Here is an 18,133-nt window from a genome sequence, read left to right as displayed (position 1 = left end):
CTTGTTCTATCGTATTAGAAACATCACGGTGTTGTTTGCTATTTTTGCGCCTTTCCTTGAAGGAAAGCAGTGACCATCTACCAAAATATCTCGTTTTGATAAGGTACTTTTTTCTAGCCCAGGTATCTTGCAATACAATGAATAGTATAGGTTATAGTGTACTCCGTAGCCTTTTGTCATGGGAGGAAATTGATTTATCTCTACATTAACCTTGAATACTGTGGGTATTTGGTGCAATGGTAACAGTATCTTTACACTTTACTCATTACTTTTATCATAAAAATGTTTATGTAGAACACTTCTTTGTTTGTTCTGTATGTAGTATGCACTGAGAAAGTGAGAGGTTATGTTCACAGTAGCAAGCTGTCTTCTGGCAGTACCATTTTGCGTTCTTGAGGGAGCGTTGTTACAAAATTTCCCAGTTAGCATGTATTATAAATTTATAGTGACGGGTGTATTAACCTCTTATGGAAAGTCAAAAATATTGACGATGCTTTCCTTCTTGGATTTATTTAGCTTTGATACATATTAACACTGGCTGGGGAATCCATCTTTTGTATGCTTGTTGAAATGAAATCAGTTATGTCTGTGCAGAACCGGAGTACCAAGTTATTGCAGTTCTCGAAATCAGTTGCACCTAATCAAATTATTCCAGGAAAAAGATAATGACAGGAAAGCAGCCGATGCTGGATCCAAACGTACGTTATCCACTCAGGTTCGCTACCATTCCGAAGTATGAACCTTGTTCTGTTCCATCTCCTAGACTCCCATGCTGCCGGCCGGTACTTTTTTTCGCGACCTGAGCACATTTTTTATTAAGAGGGCCGTTTGGTACCTTTTACAACTTTTCATGGCTACTAAATGCCACATGAAGCATTCACTGGTTTATGCTTGCAGAAACCAAATTGGAATACAGAGGTTTGGGTGATCTTTGAGAAAGTCATGTGCGATATAAATACGTGATTCGATGAGTTTAGGACACACATAAAACGTGATCAAGTTTTTGAAAAGCAAACGTGATCAAGTTTGCACTTGGACTGTCTCATATCAGGTACTGAAATATGTTGATCAGACTGACAGGTTTGGCTGCTGCCTAACCTTAGCATTCCAGCAGCAGCATGTTCTTGTTCCGGCAGCAGGGGTTGGGCCACGCCGAGTCGCAGACCAACAACGAGACGTGCGTCGCCGACCTTGGCGACAGCCCTGCTCTTTTTGTCTCCCAATACCGGAAGTCGGGAGAGCATGGCTCCGGTTCTTTTTTGAAAGAAATGGCTCCGGTTCTTCGATCGGTAGTGCCTCGACTACCCCCCCCCCCCCCCCCCCCCCCCTTCATCCCGGTCAATCCTGTATATATCCGGGTTAATCCTTATTTTAAAAAAAACCGGTAGATTCAAAGTTGGAACGGAGCATTAGCCAGTAGCCAGCAGGTCAAAACCATGTGTTTTGTCAGCCACATTTGCGCAAAAACCGCAGACATCATCCTGCCATCCACGCATGAACCGAAAGACCGACTAGGGATCGATCAGGGAGTCGTTGCACCGAATGCGCGTCGGCGTTTTTCTTTCCCGTTATGGGGGTGAAAAGGAGGGCCCGAAAAGCTGCCGCCCGTTTTGGGCGTTTTGACTTTTGAGCGTGGTGTCGTTGACTGATTTGTGATCAGTTGGCGAGCACGTGAGCTCGATTTGAAGATTAGTAGAGAGTAGTATTAGAGTAGAAGAGAGTATTTTATCTGGGTCTGGGGCCTCGAATGCCCCATGTGTTTCTTCCCCGAGTTGGGACACACCTAACAAGTAGTAGTAGTAGCAACAAACATGTGCGCATTGTGCCGGACAAAGGTGCTAACCGGTCCTGACTCCTATCCTGCCCAGAGAGGATCAGAATTCAGAAATCAGATCAGATGTCGTCCATGGTTATCGCGGTTAGATCAGAGGCGCTGAACGGTCGCGGTTGCAGAGACTTCGAACCCGCCCGCCTGATGGCTGCCCCACGCTCATACAGTCCCGTCTCCCGAAACATATCGCAGGCTCCAAAAAAATTTCTACAGTATCATCACATCGAATGTTCAGATACATGCATGGAGCATTAAATACAGTTAAAAAAATAAGTAATTACATAGTCTAACTGATTAGCATGAGATGAATTTTTTAAGTCTAATTAGTTCATGATTAGACATTATTTATTAAATAACAACGAAAGTGCTACAATATCAAAACCCAAATATTTTCGCGAACTAAATAGGGCCGAGTTGGCGTCCGGTTCCTCTCTGAATCAGCGCCTCTTTTGTCAGGGATGCGCCGATCGGTTTTTGGATTCGACTGTCTTTGTGTTTGGCGTTTGGATCGTTCGCACTTTTCTCGGAAAAAGAATATCGCATACATAGAGTATTAAATGAAGTCTATTTGCAAAAGAATTTTAGGGATGAGTGTAACTTTTCGCGACGAATCTAATGATAGTAATTAATTGATGATTGGCTACAGTGATGCTACAGTACCATCCTCTAATTACGCGGTCAAAAGTCTAATTAAATTCTTCAAGGTTCATAGGACAAGAGTTGTGGTGTTAGTTTTGCAAACTGTCTTCATTTAGTACCAGTAATTAACAGTCAAAGTTTCCTGGCACAAGTTGTGCTAGGAACCAAACAGGACCCGATGACATAATTCAGCCGCTTTTTGCCTTTTTTTTCACGTAATTTAGTGGATAGTTGTTTGCTTGTCCTGGACCTCTGGGGAGCAATTACCATCAGTCAATGTTGGTGGCTAGTAGGGTTCGACTGCCACCAGAAGTACAAAACTGTGCGTGTTTGCATCCTCGTGATTAATCAGGTACCCAAAGGCCCAAAGCAAGCAATGCAAGTACACGTGTTCAAGGCACTAATAACCGTCCACGATTAGATTAAAGAAGACGAGGACGATCCAGGCGATTGCGTGTTCCGTGGACCCGGAACAGGGTACGTGCAGTACTACTGATCCACATGACTTGGAATGGAAGGAAATGGGGGCGCACGGAGCAGAAGATGGAAAGGACACGGTCCACCCCTCGTGATCTCTCCTATCTGCCGTCCCCGTAACAGTAACTGCTCGATCGTGCAGGCCTCAACTGTTTCGGGGAAATATGAAACCCTGACACCTGCTGCCCCTTGCTTATGCTTGCTGGACTTTTCTTTCTCCAGAGCCGCAGGAGATTTAATTCAGCCGAATACTAGTAACACGATTCACTAGTAGCTCCTACTCCGTATTAATTATTTGAATTTTGGTTGATTCGGGAGAGATGTCGAAACGGCAGCCTGCGGACAGTTTTTTTTCCCCCTGACAGAGCGTCTGCGGATGGAATTTGCAGGGAGAACGGGTACGTGCACCTTACATTTCGCAAAACGGGGGGTGGTGAGTTGCTGCTGCCCGTTTAACCTGTTGCGGTCGCGTCGCTGTTCGTCAGAAGCATGCCGCGGAGATCGTTTAATTTTTGATGTGCTCGCGAGCAACGGATCGAGCCCTTTCTGTCCGCATGGAGCTGCCGTCTTCCTGGCTCCCTCCAAATGCCCCGAGCGCGTCCACGTCCCGCGCGCTACGGGCCAATGCGCGATACGCCCCCGTTGCCGTTTGTCTGCACGAATCTCTTTTCGAACTCGTTCGAATGTAATTAGTGACGTCCACTCGATCGATCTGCAGTTCTGCACCATGCCCATGGCGATCAGCTGGGTCGCGGGACGCAACAATGGCTGGGCAGGAAGGCTCGCAGATCCAGCGTGCCCCACCAAGAAGAAGAATGGCCGGGCAGCGCCGGATTTTTTCTCTCAGGTCAGATGCAGCAGCAGTACTGTCGACGGGAATACGCGGAACCGCCGGTGGGTTCCGAATCCGGTGCCTTTCTCGGACCTGAGGAGGTTGGTGTCCGTGGCGCGCACGGTCTGGTTGGTTGATTTCATTTATGCTGGAACCAACTGCTAATTGATGAAAATGTTAATTTTTTATACTAATATATTTTATTTTTAGATTATACAGTACAACACAGACATTCACAATACATGTACACTCACATCCTTATGAATACACGTACACAAATCCTATCATATGTGCATTTTTCGAAGACTGAGTCGATAAATTCTCAAGATTGACTAAGTCACCACAGACATCTCGCTATCGACGGGAACGTCGTCGACCACTAAATGCACAACGCTGTTAAATTTTAGAATATTCGCTCACATGAGGAGTCGAAATCAGGACCTGAGATGCTACCGAGGCTCTTGTAACTACTAAACTAGACTACACGCCCTTTCGCTAATACTAGTTTTTATAAACGTAAGTGCTAATGTGATGGACAACACTTCAGTTGAGATTTAAAAATTTTAGTATGTATATGAGTACAACGATGTACTAAAGTTTAACGGACCCGTTCAAACAGGGCAGAAAAGGCAGCAGCAATGCAGCATGGGTCGTTTCCCTCTCGCTCCAGCAGCTAGCAGCCGCAGCACTAGCAGCACGTTCATGTTCTTATTCAGGCAGCACGTGGCCCAACAGCTTGGACCAGCGGTGGTCTTTTCCATCCTTCTCGACTGGGTCGTTTCTGGGCAATGGCGACCGAAGGAGTTTGGTCCAGAATCCCGATCGATTTTTCGGCGAGGAGGAAGCGGAGGAGTTTTTTCTTTCTTTATTTCTCTCGTTTTTGAGCCGGGACAAGGAGATGAGTTTTCCATTAGCCTATCGCTGCTGGATCGATGATGGCTGCCTGCATGGCTGCACCTGCGCGATCCCTTTGTCCGTTTTAGTTGAGAGGATCAGAAGACTGGAAGCGAATCTTGCGACGTCGCGGACTCGTGGTCGTGGCTCGCTGTGCCACGCGGGTACACGGACCGGGTCGTTGCCGCCTCGCCACAAGCTACTGCGTGTCCGCGTCCACTTGTAAGTAATGTGCTGATCTTTTTTTTTTTTTTTTTGACTCATGCTCTGCTCATTCTTTATTCACCCATTGGGACAGCGGAATCGCGACCCACGAGACGTGTTGCAAAGTGTGGGAGGGGGATCAAACCATATGATTGGCCGATCCGGTCCTTGTCTAGGCCTGAACGAGCTATTTCATGAGCGAAATGTTACAAGCACGAGGAATGTAAACGACACCGAACAAAACAAAATGCAACCTCAACAGGCCATGATGCTGATGATGACGAAGACCACGGCACGCTTGAATATTTGCCTTTTGGGAGCGTCACGGTTTGAGACTCCTTTGCCCCAAGCCAGCAGCATCTTCCCATCCCAGGGCCTCAGATCAGGCACAGACAGCTAGCTGACAAGATCGCGTGCTTCTCTTCGTCAGTTCTTCCCATTCCATGGTCGCGGACCTGCAAGTGTTGGATTATAATCAGCCAACTGTCAAGCAAGTGTCCTGACTCCAGATGACGCCGTCCAAGTCAGACCATGCCCCTGTTGGATCAGAGAAGGGGATGAGGATCGAGGATGTGACTAACCGTTCCGTGGAGCTAAGGCATTGTTTGTTTCTAGGAACTTTTTTAAGTCTATATCACATTAAAAAGAATTTTACTATTTTGGAGTATCAAATAAAATTTATTTATAATTTTTTAACAGCTGAGTGCTAATTCGCGAGACGAATCTAATGAGTCTAATTAATTCATAATTTATTATAATGATGCTACAGTAACCTTTCACTAATCATGAATTAATATACCTCATTAGATTCGTCTCGCAGTTTAGCCCTAGGATTCTACAGTTAATTTTATAATTAATTTTTATTTAATACTTCTAAATATTAAGATTTTTTTATTTGATATGGACTAAAATTTAGCCCCTCAAACCAAACAACCTAAAACTGTCTAGAGTGTACGTGCTGCACCTGCACGACTGACCCACACAGCTTGGAAGGAGAAGATGCCGCAGGAAGGGGAACGAGTACGGAAACGGAAAAGAAGCTGAGAGGACACGTCGCGACCGGCTCGTGATTCTCTCCCATCCCATTCCATCCTCACCGTAAACGTGCTGGGCTCAACGGTTGCCGCTGCGGAGAATTCAAAACCTGACAGCTGAGCTGCTGATTTGCCCCGTCGCTTCGTACAATCGTTACTCACTGGAACACGAACATCCCCGTTGAGGCATTGACGCTGGTTGATTGCTACAGTTAATGATTTCATTTATTCGATTCGGAATCCATGTTGAAACGGTAGCCTATTTTGCGGGTAAAATTTGTTGGGTACGAGTATTTGTACAGATTTTTAACAAAAGATGCGATTTGTATAAATTCTTTGCTCTTTAGTTGGTGTGAAAATAGAAAGGAATCAGTACTTGTTAATTAGCCATCCCTTCTTTTCTTTCGAAACCTTCTTCTTCTTCTTTTTCTTTTTTTACAAGGCTGTTTTTTCGAAACGTATCGCGAATATATCACTTTCATCCCAGCGAGGAATAAATCAAATTATTCTTTTTGCGAGAAATAAATCAAATCCTTTGTCCACATGGAACATCCGTTTCTTGACTCAGCCCCAATCGGCTTATTAGAACAAGTCCACGTTGTTTGCCGCTAAACCAAAGGCAGGGCGAAACTTGGACTTTCAAAAGCCGCAGCTCCTTGCTCGCAGAATACCTCAAGAACGCTTTCAAAGATTGTCCTGAACTGCGGACGCAAGGTGGATGGACTGCGGCTAGCCTTTGGAATTCCAAAAAAATCTCAAGAACACCACCGCGTGTAGAGGGAAAAAATAACAGTCACGCACATCATCCATCCGTCCACAGAACTAGAAGTAGCAACAACTCAACTTAGATTTTTTTTTAAAAATCTCGTAATTTTTAGCTCAATAATTATAATATTTTTTGCCAAATCTTAGGTTAAGCTCAGTACTTCGATCTCTTAGAATCGAGAAAAAAAATTCTGGTACAGCAATGGATAAAAGTGAGCAAAATTATGAGAGCGAAATATCTAATCCGCCTATGGAGCCGGGAGCCGCACGCTTTGTTGTCTCCTCTCGACCCCACTTTGCAGCTGGTGGGGCCTCACCTTGTGAAGGGGAAAAGAGGTGGACGAACCGCCCAACAAATCACCACCCCCCAACTCGCCCCGGCGCACCAATTCCTTCCAACTCCCTCCCCCCAAATCCAAACAAAGCTCGCCGTCTCCGCCGCGCCGCGCTCTGATTGACCCCCCGAACCCTTGGCTCCCCGTCGCCACCGGCCGCCGCCATGGACGACGACCACGACCAGGACCCCGACCCGCCGTCGCCGGCCGCCGGGGGGCGCTGCCCGTGCTGCTCCTCCCCCGCCGCGCCGGCCGTGCCGTGGCGGCGGTCCGTGAAGCGGAAGCTGGGCGCGGAGAAGGGGGAGGGCGGGGGCGAGGGCGGCGAGGGGGAGTCCGCGGCGGCGCGGGTCGACGCGGCGGAGGAGTGCGCGGCGTTGCGGGAGGCGGTGGCGGCCGCGCAGTCCACGGCGTCGGCGCTGCGGGCCGAGGTCGAGGAGGAGCGACTCGCCGCGGCCAGCGCCGCCAGCGAGACCATGGCCATGATGCTCCGCCTGCAGCGCGAGAAGGCCGAGGTCCAGATGGAGCTCCGCCAGTTCCGACGCTTCGCCGACGAGAAGATGGCGCTCGACGCCGCCGAGATTGACCAGCTCCGCGCGCTCCTGGCCCAGCGCGCGCGCCGGCTGGTGAGGCTGCGCGCCAGGCTCCGCGAGTACCGCCTCCAGTTCCTCCACCTGGGCATCCCGCTACCGGAGGGCGAGGAACTCGTCGCCCAGAACGCCGAGGAGGAGGAAGAGGACCTCCTACTGCTCGAGGGCGAGGACGGCTACGGGGGCTATTACCCCGAGCTCCGCTGCCACGACGGGGTGTACTACTACGAGGACGGGCAGGGGGGAGAGGGCGCCGTTGCCCTTGATCTGGAGCGCCGGATCTGCCGCCTTGAGCACGATCAGGAAACTCACCTGGTTGAATCGGTCCTGGAGGAGGAGGAAGGCACCCAGCTTTACACAGATGATGCCTTGCCGGAGTTGGCTGGGCTAGAGCAGGGTGGTTTTTATGCTAACGAGATGTTACCTGAAGATGCTGTGGAAGAAAGGAGCCAACTCTACAATGAGGATGAGGAGCTGCCGGACTCTCCAACTGCTGGATTTGGTGGTGGGGAGGAAACGAGTGAGACTGATGGTGTTGGCAGTGCAAGCGGCAGCGATAGGGTGTACACGATTGACAAGGTACATCAAGGTGTGTCTGCGCCTATAGCCAGAGTCCCGGAGAATTACCAGGATGAGGTGGTGGAACCAGACATTAAGAAGCTTTATATGAGGCTGGAAGCACTGGAGGCTGACCGGGAATCAATGAGGCAGGCCCTTGTGGCTATGCGCACTGAGAAGGCGCAGCTTGTGCTTCTCCGTGAGATCGCACAGCAGCTTGCCAAGGATGGAGCTCCAGCTGGATCAGGAGCTGGTGTGGGGCGAGGTGTACACCAGTCGCCTGGAAAATGCAAGGTGGGGATAGTAGAAAGGAGGTTCACGGAGGATAAGAAGGCGACACTCGTCAAGACATTCTCCATGGTTGCTTTATTTAAGGTACGATACCTGTTTCTGTTGATGGGATACTGGTAGAATGGTGGTGAATTGCATACAAATGTAGCAGCCTTTTGCTGGAGGACCTTGTCTTATCAATTAGATTGCACATAGACATAGTATATAGCCTACTATTCCCTCCGTTTCACTATGTTTGTCCACAGCGTCAGGAGAATACGTTTCACAATGCACACCTAATTAAATGCTTGAGAAGAGGTGGCTATCATATTATTTAATAGCAGTATGAATGGTCATTTTACATTGATTTTTTTCATGGGACTCGTACTTTCTGGGTTAGTAGCTAGTATGCATGGTGTGCCATGGACAAAAATAATGAAATGGAGGGAGTAAGATCTAAGTTATGGTGGTTTTGTGCTGATTTGGTGAACATATTATTTTTAGATTCGTTAATTTCATCCAGTAGGGTGCCACTATGTAATACCAATGTGCATTTTCTAGAAGAGGTTCAAGCGAATTAAATCAGATCTGACTATGTTTAATGTTGTTGCTGCTGCTGCTGCAATGCAGCATATAGTGGTTCTGTCTAATGGTCTGACCAACATTTAAATCTAAATGATTTTGCTAGCTGGCCCTAAATATAGTAACATTTCTGTTTTAGTAACAAATTAACTATGTACATCATGATTTGTCCATTTGCAACTGTTTTCCTAGTTTCTATTAATAGGAACAAATATAGGAGAGAACCATTATGTCCTGTATATGGTTTTCACCTCTTAAATTTAAGTGGTAGGAAACTTATGGACTTGAAGTTGTAGCAGTGTTGTGCTATATGAGATGCGGAACATCTTCGCTCATTCATTCTTTAGTAGGTCAATCAAGAGATAAATTTGGATTATCTGCCTGACTGGTTTACTTTGTTGAAATAATTGCTGCACATAATTTGCATCTTGATGTTTTTGTTAAATAAGCCCATAGAATTTCTGCTCGCTTTTGAACATCTGTTACAAGGTATTCAGCACAAGAGAAATTTGTTGTGTTGTGGTTGGCGGGTGTGTGGGTTGGGTGTTGTTCATTGTCGTTCTTCCTAGTTCCTATGGATGTTTGTGGGGCTCATGGCCATGGTTACCTGTTCTGTTTGTCTACTGGATGTTGTCAGATAATAAACGGCTCGAAGCCACTCCTTATGATGCGCTTTACTGCTGATAGGACAAACCGTACCACGTATCTTCATCAAGTAGATTATATGTAGGGTATAGTTTGACATCTTAATTATGGTTGTTTTGTGCTGATTGGGTCTATTGATCTTTTGTAGATTCATCCATTTGATCAAGTAGGGTTTCAGCTATGTAATATCTATGAAGCGTATATTATCAAAAAAGATTGTTGTAGAATGCAGCTGTTGCAGTATATAGTGGATCTTTTATGCTCTGTAATAAGTCTTTCCTAGTTCTTAATGATTGTGATAGTCAGCCATAAAGATGGTAATGTTTCTGTTTTAGTAACTAATTAAGTGTGCTTGGTCTGATTAGCTACATGCAACTGTTTTCCAAGTTTTGAGACACTAAGAGTTCAAATAGGAGGGAACCATTATTTGTTAAATTTGAATTGTAGAAAACTCATGAAATTGAAGCTTGGGTGGTTTTGTGCTATATTTAATGTGGATCATCTGTAGATGTTCATCTATTACTGGGTCAAGCAAGAAATAAATTTGAATATCTTTCTGCAGCTCCTGTTGACCAGGGCTTGCGTGATTGAAAATTGTAGCAGCATAATTTTTGTCTAGGGATTATCCAAATAATAACACATTCAGATTTTCGGCTTTAAGTAATTGACCCCATTCTGTTCACTCTTGAACATCTGTTAGAAAAATATCTAACACTTCATGTTTTGGGATGCCAAAATGCAAGAGAAATTTAGAGTGTGCATGTGTGTTGGGTACTGGGGGTACGGGGTACCTTAGTGTTCTTTCCATGTATGGTTGTATTACTCATGACTGTAGGTACCCCTGTTGGCCTGTTGTGATTGCTTTCTATATCTAAGGGGTATATTTAAGGGCTACTTATGTTTTCTTAAGCATGTCACATGTAACCAAGTGACTGCCATCCAATAAATTAACACATGAATCTCCAACAAATCTAGTGGCAGCAAAGTCCGAATTATACTAAAAAAACTGGCTACTTGTAAGTAGTACTGTTCCACGTTCTTAATTTTATTGCTATTTTGTACATCTATAATCTACGTAGATGTGATCATTCCGACATTCCCTTATGCTTGCTCTGATTTTACTGTTCAAAAGGATAACTAAGGTGTTGTTTGGTTCCAGGGACTTTTTTTAAGTCCCTGGAACTTTTTAGTATTTAGAAGTATTAAATAAATGTTAATTATAAAACTAACTGCAGAACTCTGGGGCTAAACTGCGAGACGAATCTAATGAGGTATCTTAATCTATGATTAGCGAATGGTTACTGTAGCATCACTGTAGCCAATCATCGATTAATTAGGCTCATTAGATTCGTCTCGCGAAAAAGCACTCAGCTGTCAAAAAACATTTATAAACAGATTTTATTTAATACTATAAAATAGTAAGATTCCTTTTGATGTGATAGGGACTTTTGAAAAAAGTCCCGGAGCCAAACAACACCTAAGTAGTCTATTTGCAAACTTAAGTATTTCTTTTCATTTTTTGCAGTGGGTCCTTACTTTATTGGGCAAGAAAAAGAAGCTACCACAAAGCAGGTAGGAGACTTCAACGGGAATACAGTTCATAATATGTATGCTTGTTTTATTTGTAAAGCATGATGATATTGACTGCCCTCCTACTTGGTTGATAGGTATACTTTTGGCTTATCAAGTAACAATGTTGGCTTGCTCCTACTCTTGGATAAGTGCCCGCGGATCCAGAAAACCCTCACGAGAACAAAGTAAAATCTGCCATTCTGCTGAAAGGTGCATCAGCGGCTGTTCAATGTAAATAAATAGCTGTCGGTTGGGAATTTGGCATCAGATTGCATTTTTAGTGAAGGGCAGGTGGAGCTTGTATTGTTTTGATTCTTTTATTGGGTGATTTTTTTTCCGTCTTGGGTGATGAGGATGGATATGCGTTGATCTTGCAATTTTCAGGTCACGAAACAAACGCTTTTGCTTCTTTGTCACCAGCAAAAGCTTAATGATTGTATAGTGCGCTTGAAATACACCGTGGTGGTTGGTTAGTTGCGTTGCTTGCTTCCAGATTGATGAGATCGCTTCTTTGTCACTGATGAACTTTAGCTTACATTTGTGTCCCAACTTGTGCGAAAAATGTTCTTGCTGCACATACTAAGTGTGTTTATGGTTGCATGCACATATTTGTTGCTATTGGCATGGACTGAGAGATCTGTTAATTGGATTTGTGTAAAAGTTCCTAGTCTGAATGACTGCCCCTTAGAAACATTCATAACTGAAATGGCAGGTGTAAACCGATACAGATACAGGTACGCAGCTTGCAAGGTAGCTGGTGTTCGCAACTGAAATATCCGAAACAACCTATCTGAATTCGTCGAGTATACGCGCATCTGTTGTTATTACAGTGAACTGAACTGAACTGAACTGAACTGACCTTTCTGTTTGTTGAAGTTTTTGTGAAATTCCTGTCGTGCCCTCGAAAGGTTGAGGGGGCGATATAAAGTTATAAACAAACATAATGAAACAGCATGTGAATATCAGTACAGAGGTACAGGTAAGAAAGCTAGCATGCTACCTATCTGCATCTGCACTTGGATGGCATGAGCGAATACATCCCACGTCAAAGGGCTGTTTTATACTTGCTAAATGCTAGTCTGTTCTGTACTTCATAAATAGTCAAAGGATAGGGCAAGGGAAAATGGAGTTAGTTCTACATGTCTAAATGCATCACATTCCAGCATTCGCCTTTAATTTTACAGGTAAATAACACACCAAGAATCAATAACTAGGTAAATACAATAGGGTACACCATCAGTAAATGCGACATCTTACATCATCCTAAACTAGTAGGGAGGAAAAAAGGAATTGGTTAAATCTGGTCGGTTTTTCCAAATCTGAAGAACCAGCTGGAGAACAACAGAATGGAATGGATCAGGGCCCAGCTATGCCAAATATCTGTTATATTAGCGCAGTTAACTTCCTTGGCTGATGCTTGCTAGCAACCATGCTTGAGCTTTGATGACCATCTTGGTGATTACTGATTATTGACAGACATTAGTGTTACAGCAGTTGAATGGGTAAGAATATTGACTTCATATCCCCATTGATAGCATGGCCTGCGAGTCCCAGTATTCTTTGGATTGCTTCACCATTGCAATTCGCTCTTCGCGCAGTCTCTGCCTCCAGTAATCTTTGTCCCTGATTTCACAAGAGATGCAAGTTATATCTAGGAGAAATGATATCATTTCCACAGTTCATTCTCTCGCAAGAGGTGCGGGTCAAATTTCGATACCTTCTTTTGAGAAGCAATTCCAGTTCAGTCATATGCACTGCACGGCCAAACACACCAACCTGAAGGTCACCCAATCCAAATTATCACCATGGAAGTTGAAGCAGTGAATGGAATAAAACTTTCATTATTTATGGGACAATTCATTGTTTATGATGTAGCATGAATGGCAAGGTAATTTATGGGCGGCGTAGCAAAGGTGACCAAATAAATATCGCAAATGGAAGATAAGTTTCACGCCAACAAGATAACAAGAATAATGTCTGGCAGCTAGAAGGATTGCTCACATACCACTCGGCATACAGGGCACTTGGCATCTAGTGGTGCAGACTTGACACCCTGGAAAATGTAGACAGAAGCAGCACCACATGCACAGGCTTTGCAGAACAAATGCCCACAGCTAAGTGCATAAGGGTTGAACAAAGTGTCCTGCACACATTGTAAGTGAGAAACATCAGCAACATGGATGGTTTATTTGAACAAACCATGCAGAGATAACGTCTGAAGTTTCCTCTGCATACTTTCCTACTAGCGTCTTCAAGACCGCCTCCTTTCAAATGAATGCAAGTTCATCTGCAAACCTACTTTGTATTTACTACAACAATAATTCAATGAAACATTGAAGACACTATCTTTTTTTTAGCTAATACAATCTTTGTATAAGCAAAACCTAATACGTGGAGTGATTATCTACTTTGTGTAAGCAAAACCACAAATAATTGTGCTAATGCAAAAATGAAACAGTTAGATCCAGCTATTTCTGTGCGTGGGTCCAACAAAAGCCACTCTTTTAATTTACAAAAAAACCCACTATTTTAGTTCTAAGATATTTTTGAGACAGAGGAAACAGAGAAAGAATATCTCACCAAGCAAATTGGACAAGTTAGGCTGTACTCATACTTCAGAGTTTCAGATATGGTCATTGTTAGCAATGGCTGTGCTCCAGTCAGGTTGCAGGAAAAATTCTTAAAGAATCCATTCTTGAAGAACCCTCCAGCTCCAAGTTCATCAGTATCTGAATCGTCACAGTTGAGATGGAAAGCACCAAGCTCTATTAGCCAAGGTGATTGCAACAGTTCGATGTGCTCAGTTTGCATCTTGCTCTTGAAATCTCTGCCACTTACAGAACCATGTATCTGCAGGATTGACCGTATAAATACACACAGAAACCTTGAACACGTCTGCTGACAATTGGGAGATCCATACTTACCTTGTCATATTTCTTGAGAATTTTGCGAATAGCAATAGCATTCATGGTCACATAGTTGAGAAGCATTCTTCCTTCTTGAACCATTATTTGTTGATCATCTATGAAACACTGTCTAAAACGCCATATATAGCGTTGTATTCCTGAAGGAACATGAAGTTGGAGGAGACGTTGTACTCTAGATTTGAAACAGCCTGCTATTTCCGATGCCTCCTTGTTGAGTTCTGTAAAGAACATCTCATCACACACTGAACAAGAAAAATACTAGAAGTTAGAATCACAGTAGTGTAAGTTATAAGATAAGCAGAACAAAATTGAAAAAGGATAGCAAAGTGTAAACAGTAAACTTAATGACTTCAAAGAAAATAAATTGTATAAGTCAGGCTGTGTAGTTTCATGCCTGCAGATATGAAATTAAATCAAATCAATTGATAAAGAATTACATCACAATTTTTATTTCAGGGAGAATAAGAATTACATCACAGTTAGGTCAAACAGATATCAGGTGCTGCTGATCTAAGACTAATAACATTTCCAAAGCATGGAACTCAGTTGTGCAAAGAGAAATAAAACTTATGTTTTCAATTTTTCATGGAATAGAAAAATGACTATTGCCATATTTCGTTTTGTTTTAAATCAGTTAGTCCCCTTTTGTCATAAAAGTATGACTATTTCCTCAAAAGTTTCTGAGCTTTAAATAAAATCACATAATGATTGAGAGCAACAAACTAACAGCCAAAGGAAAAAGGATGATTGCTAAATATTGTATCTTCGTATTATAATTTCATAAAACAGAAGATGAAAGAATTATGCATGGTCTGCCTTGTGGGACTAAAAGTTAAGGACATACATGTGCATGAGTTGCATTCGCAAATGCCTGAATATTCATCGCTCCCCTGGTGCTTCTCATCACCATTTGCTCCATCTGCTTGCAATGAGCGACCAACTCGACATTTCTTCAGTACCTTCTTGAGGCGTTTGTATTCTACACGGGAGCATTGTCCTAGGTACTTGTCCTGCTCCAAGCGGAGGTACTCTTCATATATTGCACCAAACTTCATCCCGTCTACAGAAAAATATGATATCTTGAGGGGATCAGGCACTTCATTTGAAATTATATGAGTAAACTAAACTGGTAGACACTAAATTATACCATATAATAAGCATTTTTTATCGAACTGTTATGTCTAGAGTTGATCAAGGGATGTTCACAGGAGATGAAATCTTTTGAACATCAGCAACATGTGATTAACTGGCCGGTAACAGACGTTTGCCAAACAATGCATGTAACTATATTCAAGTTGTGATGACTAAACAAGAGAAATAAAATGGTAGCACGCGGTGAGGAAAGGCTAAGCGAAACTCGTTAGCTACAGTTTTATATCTTATACTTTTACAGACCATAAACATGTCAAATTCTGGTCCAAGGAAATTTGATAGAAAATGCAAAATGGTAACTATTGCAGCCTGCTAGAGCATAGCTGCATATTGATGTAACTGTTGATCTTTTGCTGAGCTTAAAAGGAAAATCAATGGCTCAATGGACATCTACGTCTGAATTGTCTACGAATATCTTCCATACCATCTTACAGTGTATGCGATCATATACTTGAATTCAACATTCGGCATTTTCAAAAAGGAGAACCTAATAGCTACTCCAGCAAATGGATCAATATTATAATTGTGCAGGATGATGCGACTGCTGACTTTGAGCTAAAAAGGAGAAGACTTGATCTTATCAACCCAATAAACCATATTAAAAACAATGACAGAGCCATGTTGCGCAAGAATGTCGGCAACCTTGCACAGGAAATCAATATTCAAGGTAACTGGAGTAAGTCTGTAATACTGTATATATCATTTGACTTTTTTTCTCAGTGGCGGTTTAGCTTTAAACCCCACAGAAAAACCATGCTGACACTTGCCTGATTCCGGAAAAAAAACATATTGATAGCAATCCATACCAAACTTGATCATCGGCGCGAGAAGATTCTTGGATAAGGACAGGACGAAACAAATACTCCTATATACTATTTAAAAAATGTTAACTGGATATAGCAATAAACTCTGTTTGAGACCACAAACCATGAATGCACATCAACTGACAAGCCCCAAAAAAGAACAAAACACATTGATTACGGCTGGAGCTGCAATGAGTTGGTTTATCTGAGAGAAAAAAAAGGAAAAGGTGACACAATACGATCGGAGGGGAGGAGAACAGCTGGCAGACAAACGTGAAAGCAGAGAGGCGATCTACAACAAAAGACATGACGTGGACCAACCCGAGGGTACCTATCTATTCCCCCGGAGAATCGAATCGGAGAGGCAGAAGAGAAAGAAAGGTTTGAAGCTCCAAGCTCGCACGGCCAACCGCCTGCACGGAGCCACGGAAAGGGATCGTATTCGTATTCGCCGGAGCTCCAACTCGCATGGACCGTCCTCGAATCCCCATCGCTGCGCCGCCGAGCAACGGCGAGGTCGTGGAACCGCGCCGCGCGCGTCCAAGATCGCGGCGAGCGCAGCAGCGCGCCGGCCAAATGGCGCGCGCGGAAGCAAGCAAGAAGGAAAGAAGCGGACGGAGCTGGGCAGCCACCGCCTGTCCACCGCAGAGAGAGAGAGAGAGAGAGAGAGAGAGAGAGAGAGAGAGAGAGAGAGAGGGATCGGGCGGGCGACGGCGCGCGGGGGTCAGGCCAAGCGAAATTACCTGCATGGGCCGCCGGCGCGCGGCGGGGCGGGAAAACAGGATCGCCGACGCGCGGAGGAGGAGAAACGGAACGGCGGCGGCCACGTGTCGGCGCTCTGGTCGGGCGGCGCGCTTGCTTGCTGGCCAAATGCCAACTGAAGGGAACGGGAAACACGCCCTGGTTGGCGTTGGTCTGGCGGCCGCCTCCGCAGCCGCGGGCGGAGCATTAAAACGGGGCCGCCGCGGGGGGAGCGCGCGCGCGGGATTTCCGCGGTTCCCCCCTGGGTGGGGTCCCGCCTGTAAGGGACGGCCCGGATAGTGTTGGACTAGGCCTTTTCCTCCTGGATTCCTCATTCCTGCATGAGGCGAGGCGGGAGCAAGGGTTTTTTTTTTTACCGGCCGGCCAAACCACCGGGCACAGTTCCGGTTTACCGGTCCGGTTTGTCCGGTAATCGGTTAAAACCGGTCGAAGTCAAATTCAAATTCAAATTGGGCCGTTGAAACGGTTTGGACCGGTTAGCCGGCCAGTTTGGCACTCAAACTGGGTAATCGGTCAGTTTGATTGGTAATCGGCCAAATTGAAATTTTTTCTTTTTTGGTTTAAATTCAAATGTCCGCAAATTTTTTCTTTTTAGTCTAAATGAACCCTCCAACTCTCTTTTGTACTATTTTTACATTAATACAATGTATAACATGTTTTATATTATATTTGTATACTTTTGTATGCCCGTTTTTTTTATTTAACTCCAAATGTTCGTAAAGTAAACTAAATGAACGAATATTTGAAAAAAATTAACACCATTAGATTCGTCGCAACTTAAAGTATTTTTAGAATTTTTTTCATTTTTTAAATTCAAATTTGAATTTTAAATTTGGGCCGATTTGAAATCGGCCAGAACCAAAATCGGTCCGGATCAATTTGACTAGTAACCGCGGTTTCCGGACAGATTCCGGTCGGGTTTTTTAACCCTAGGCGTGAGGGCCAAGGCCGCCAGGTGTATAGCCGTGCAGCGTAGGCAAGGCTTTCACGGCGGCGGCCACCAGCAGAGGGGGCACTCTGGACGGGCTAGGGGCGCCGTGGGCCCGCCTGTCTGCCGCTGCGGAGATTCTGCTGATGGCCGTCAATGGGGGGTCATTAGCTAACATTTTCAACGCCGTCAATGATTAGCAGCAGCGGCGAGGAGGAAGGATGGACGGCCGGCAGGCGGTGCTTTTGGCGCGCCAGGGCTTTGCAAGATTATTATTCCCCACTGTCTAGCGTTTGTGCCGGTACAGGTTGGTCTCCCAGCCTCATTTTTCGACCA

At 44.6% G+C, this 18,133-nt stretch overlaps 2 protein-coding genes across 3 annotated transcripts; one reads left to right on the top strand and one right to left on the bottom strand.

Annotated features, from left to right (window-relative positions):
• The first annotated feature begins 7,031 nt into the window (after positions 1-7,031).
• On the top strand, positions 7,032-11,800 carry LOC120650221 (myosin-binding protein 7-like). Its single transcript, XM_039927260.1, has 3 exons — positions 7,032-8,531; positions 11,179-11,225; positions 11,321-11,800. The coding sequence occupies exons 1-3, from the start codon at positions 7,176-7,178 to the stop codon at positions 11,412-11,414; spliced, it is 1,497 nt and encodes a 498-aa protein (XP_039783194.1). The 5' UTR covers positions 7,032-7,175; the 3' UTR covers positions 11,415-11,800.
• Positions 11,801-12,349: 549 nt separating this feature from the next.
• Positions 12,350-17,051, bottom strand: LOC120650220 (probable E3 ubiquitin-protein ligase BAH1-like 1). 2 transcript variants are annotated; one of them, XM_039927259.1, is made up of 7 exons: positions 16,851-17,051; positions 14,997-15,212; positions 14,150-14,394; positions 13,806-14,075; positions 13,231-13,368; positions 12,943-13,001; positions 12,743-12,848 (listed from the first exon to the last, which is right to left on the bottom strand). In XM_039927259.1, exons 2-7 carry the CDS (start codon positions 15,205-15,207, stop codon positions 12,743-12,745), a joined length of 1,029 nt encoding a protein of 342 aa, XP_039783193.1. In that variant the 5' UTR covers positions 15,208-15,212; positions 16,851-17,051. The 2 variants fall into 2 exon arrangements, with proteins under 2 accessions (XP_039783192.1, XP_039783193.1); XM_039927258.1 differs by lacking the exon at positions 16,851-17,051 and having other exon boundaries at positions 12,350-12,848; positions 14,997-15,207.
• Between the last annotated feature and the right edge of the window lie 1,082 nt (positions 17,052-18,133).

The sequence above is a fragment of the Panicum virgatum genome, chromosome 9K, assembly GCF_016808335.1.
Source record: "Panicum virgatum strain AP13 chromosome 9K, P.virgatum_v5, whole genome shotgun sequence".
In the NCBI taxonomy this organism is placed as follows: domain Eukaryota; kingdom Viridiplantae; phylum Streptophyta; class Magnoliopsida; order Poales; family Poaceae; genus Panicum; species Panicum virgatum.
This window is presented reverse-complemented; position numbering and strand designations above follow the sequence as displayed.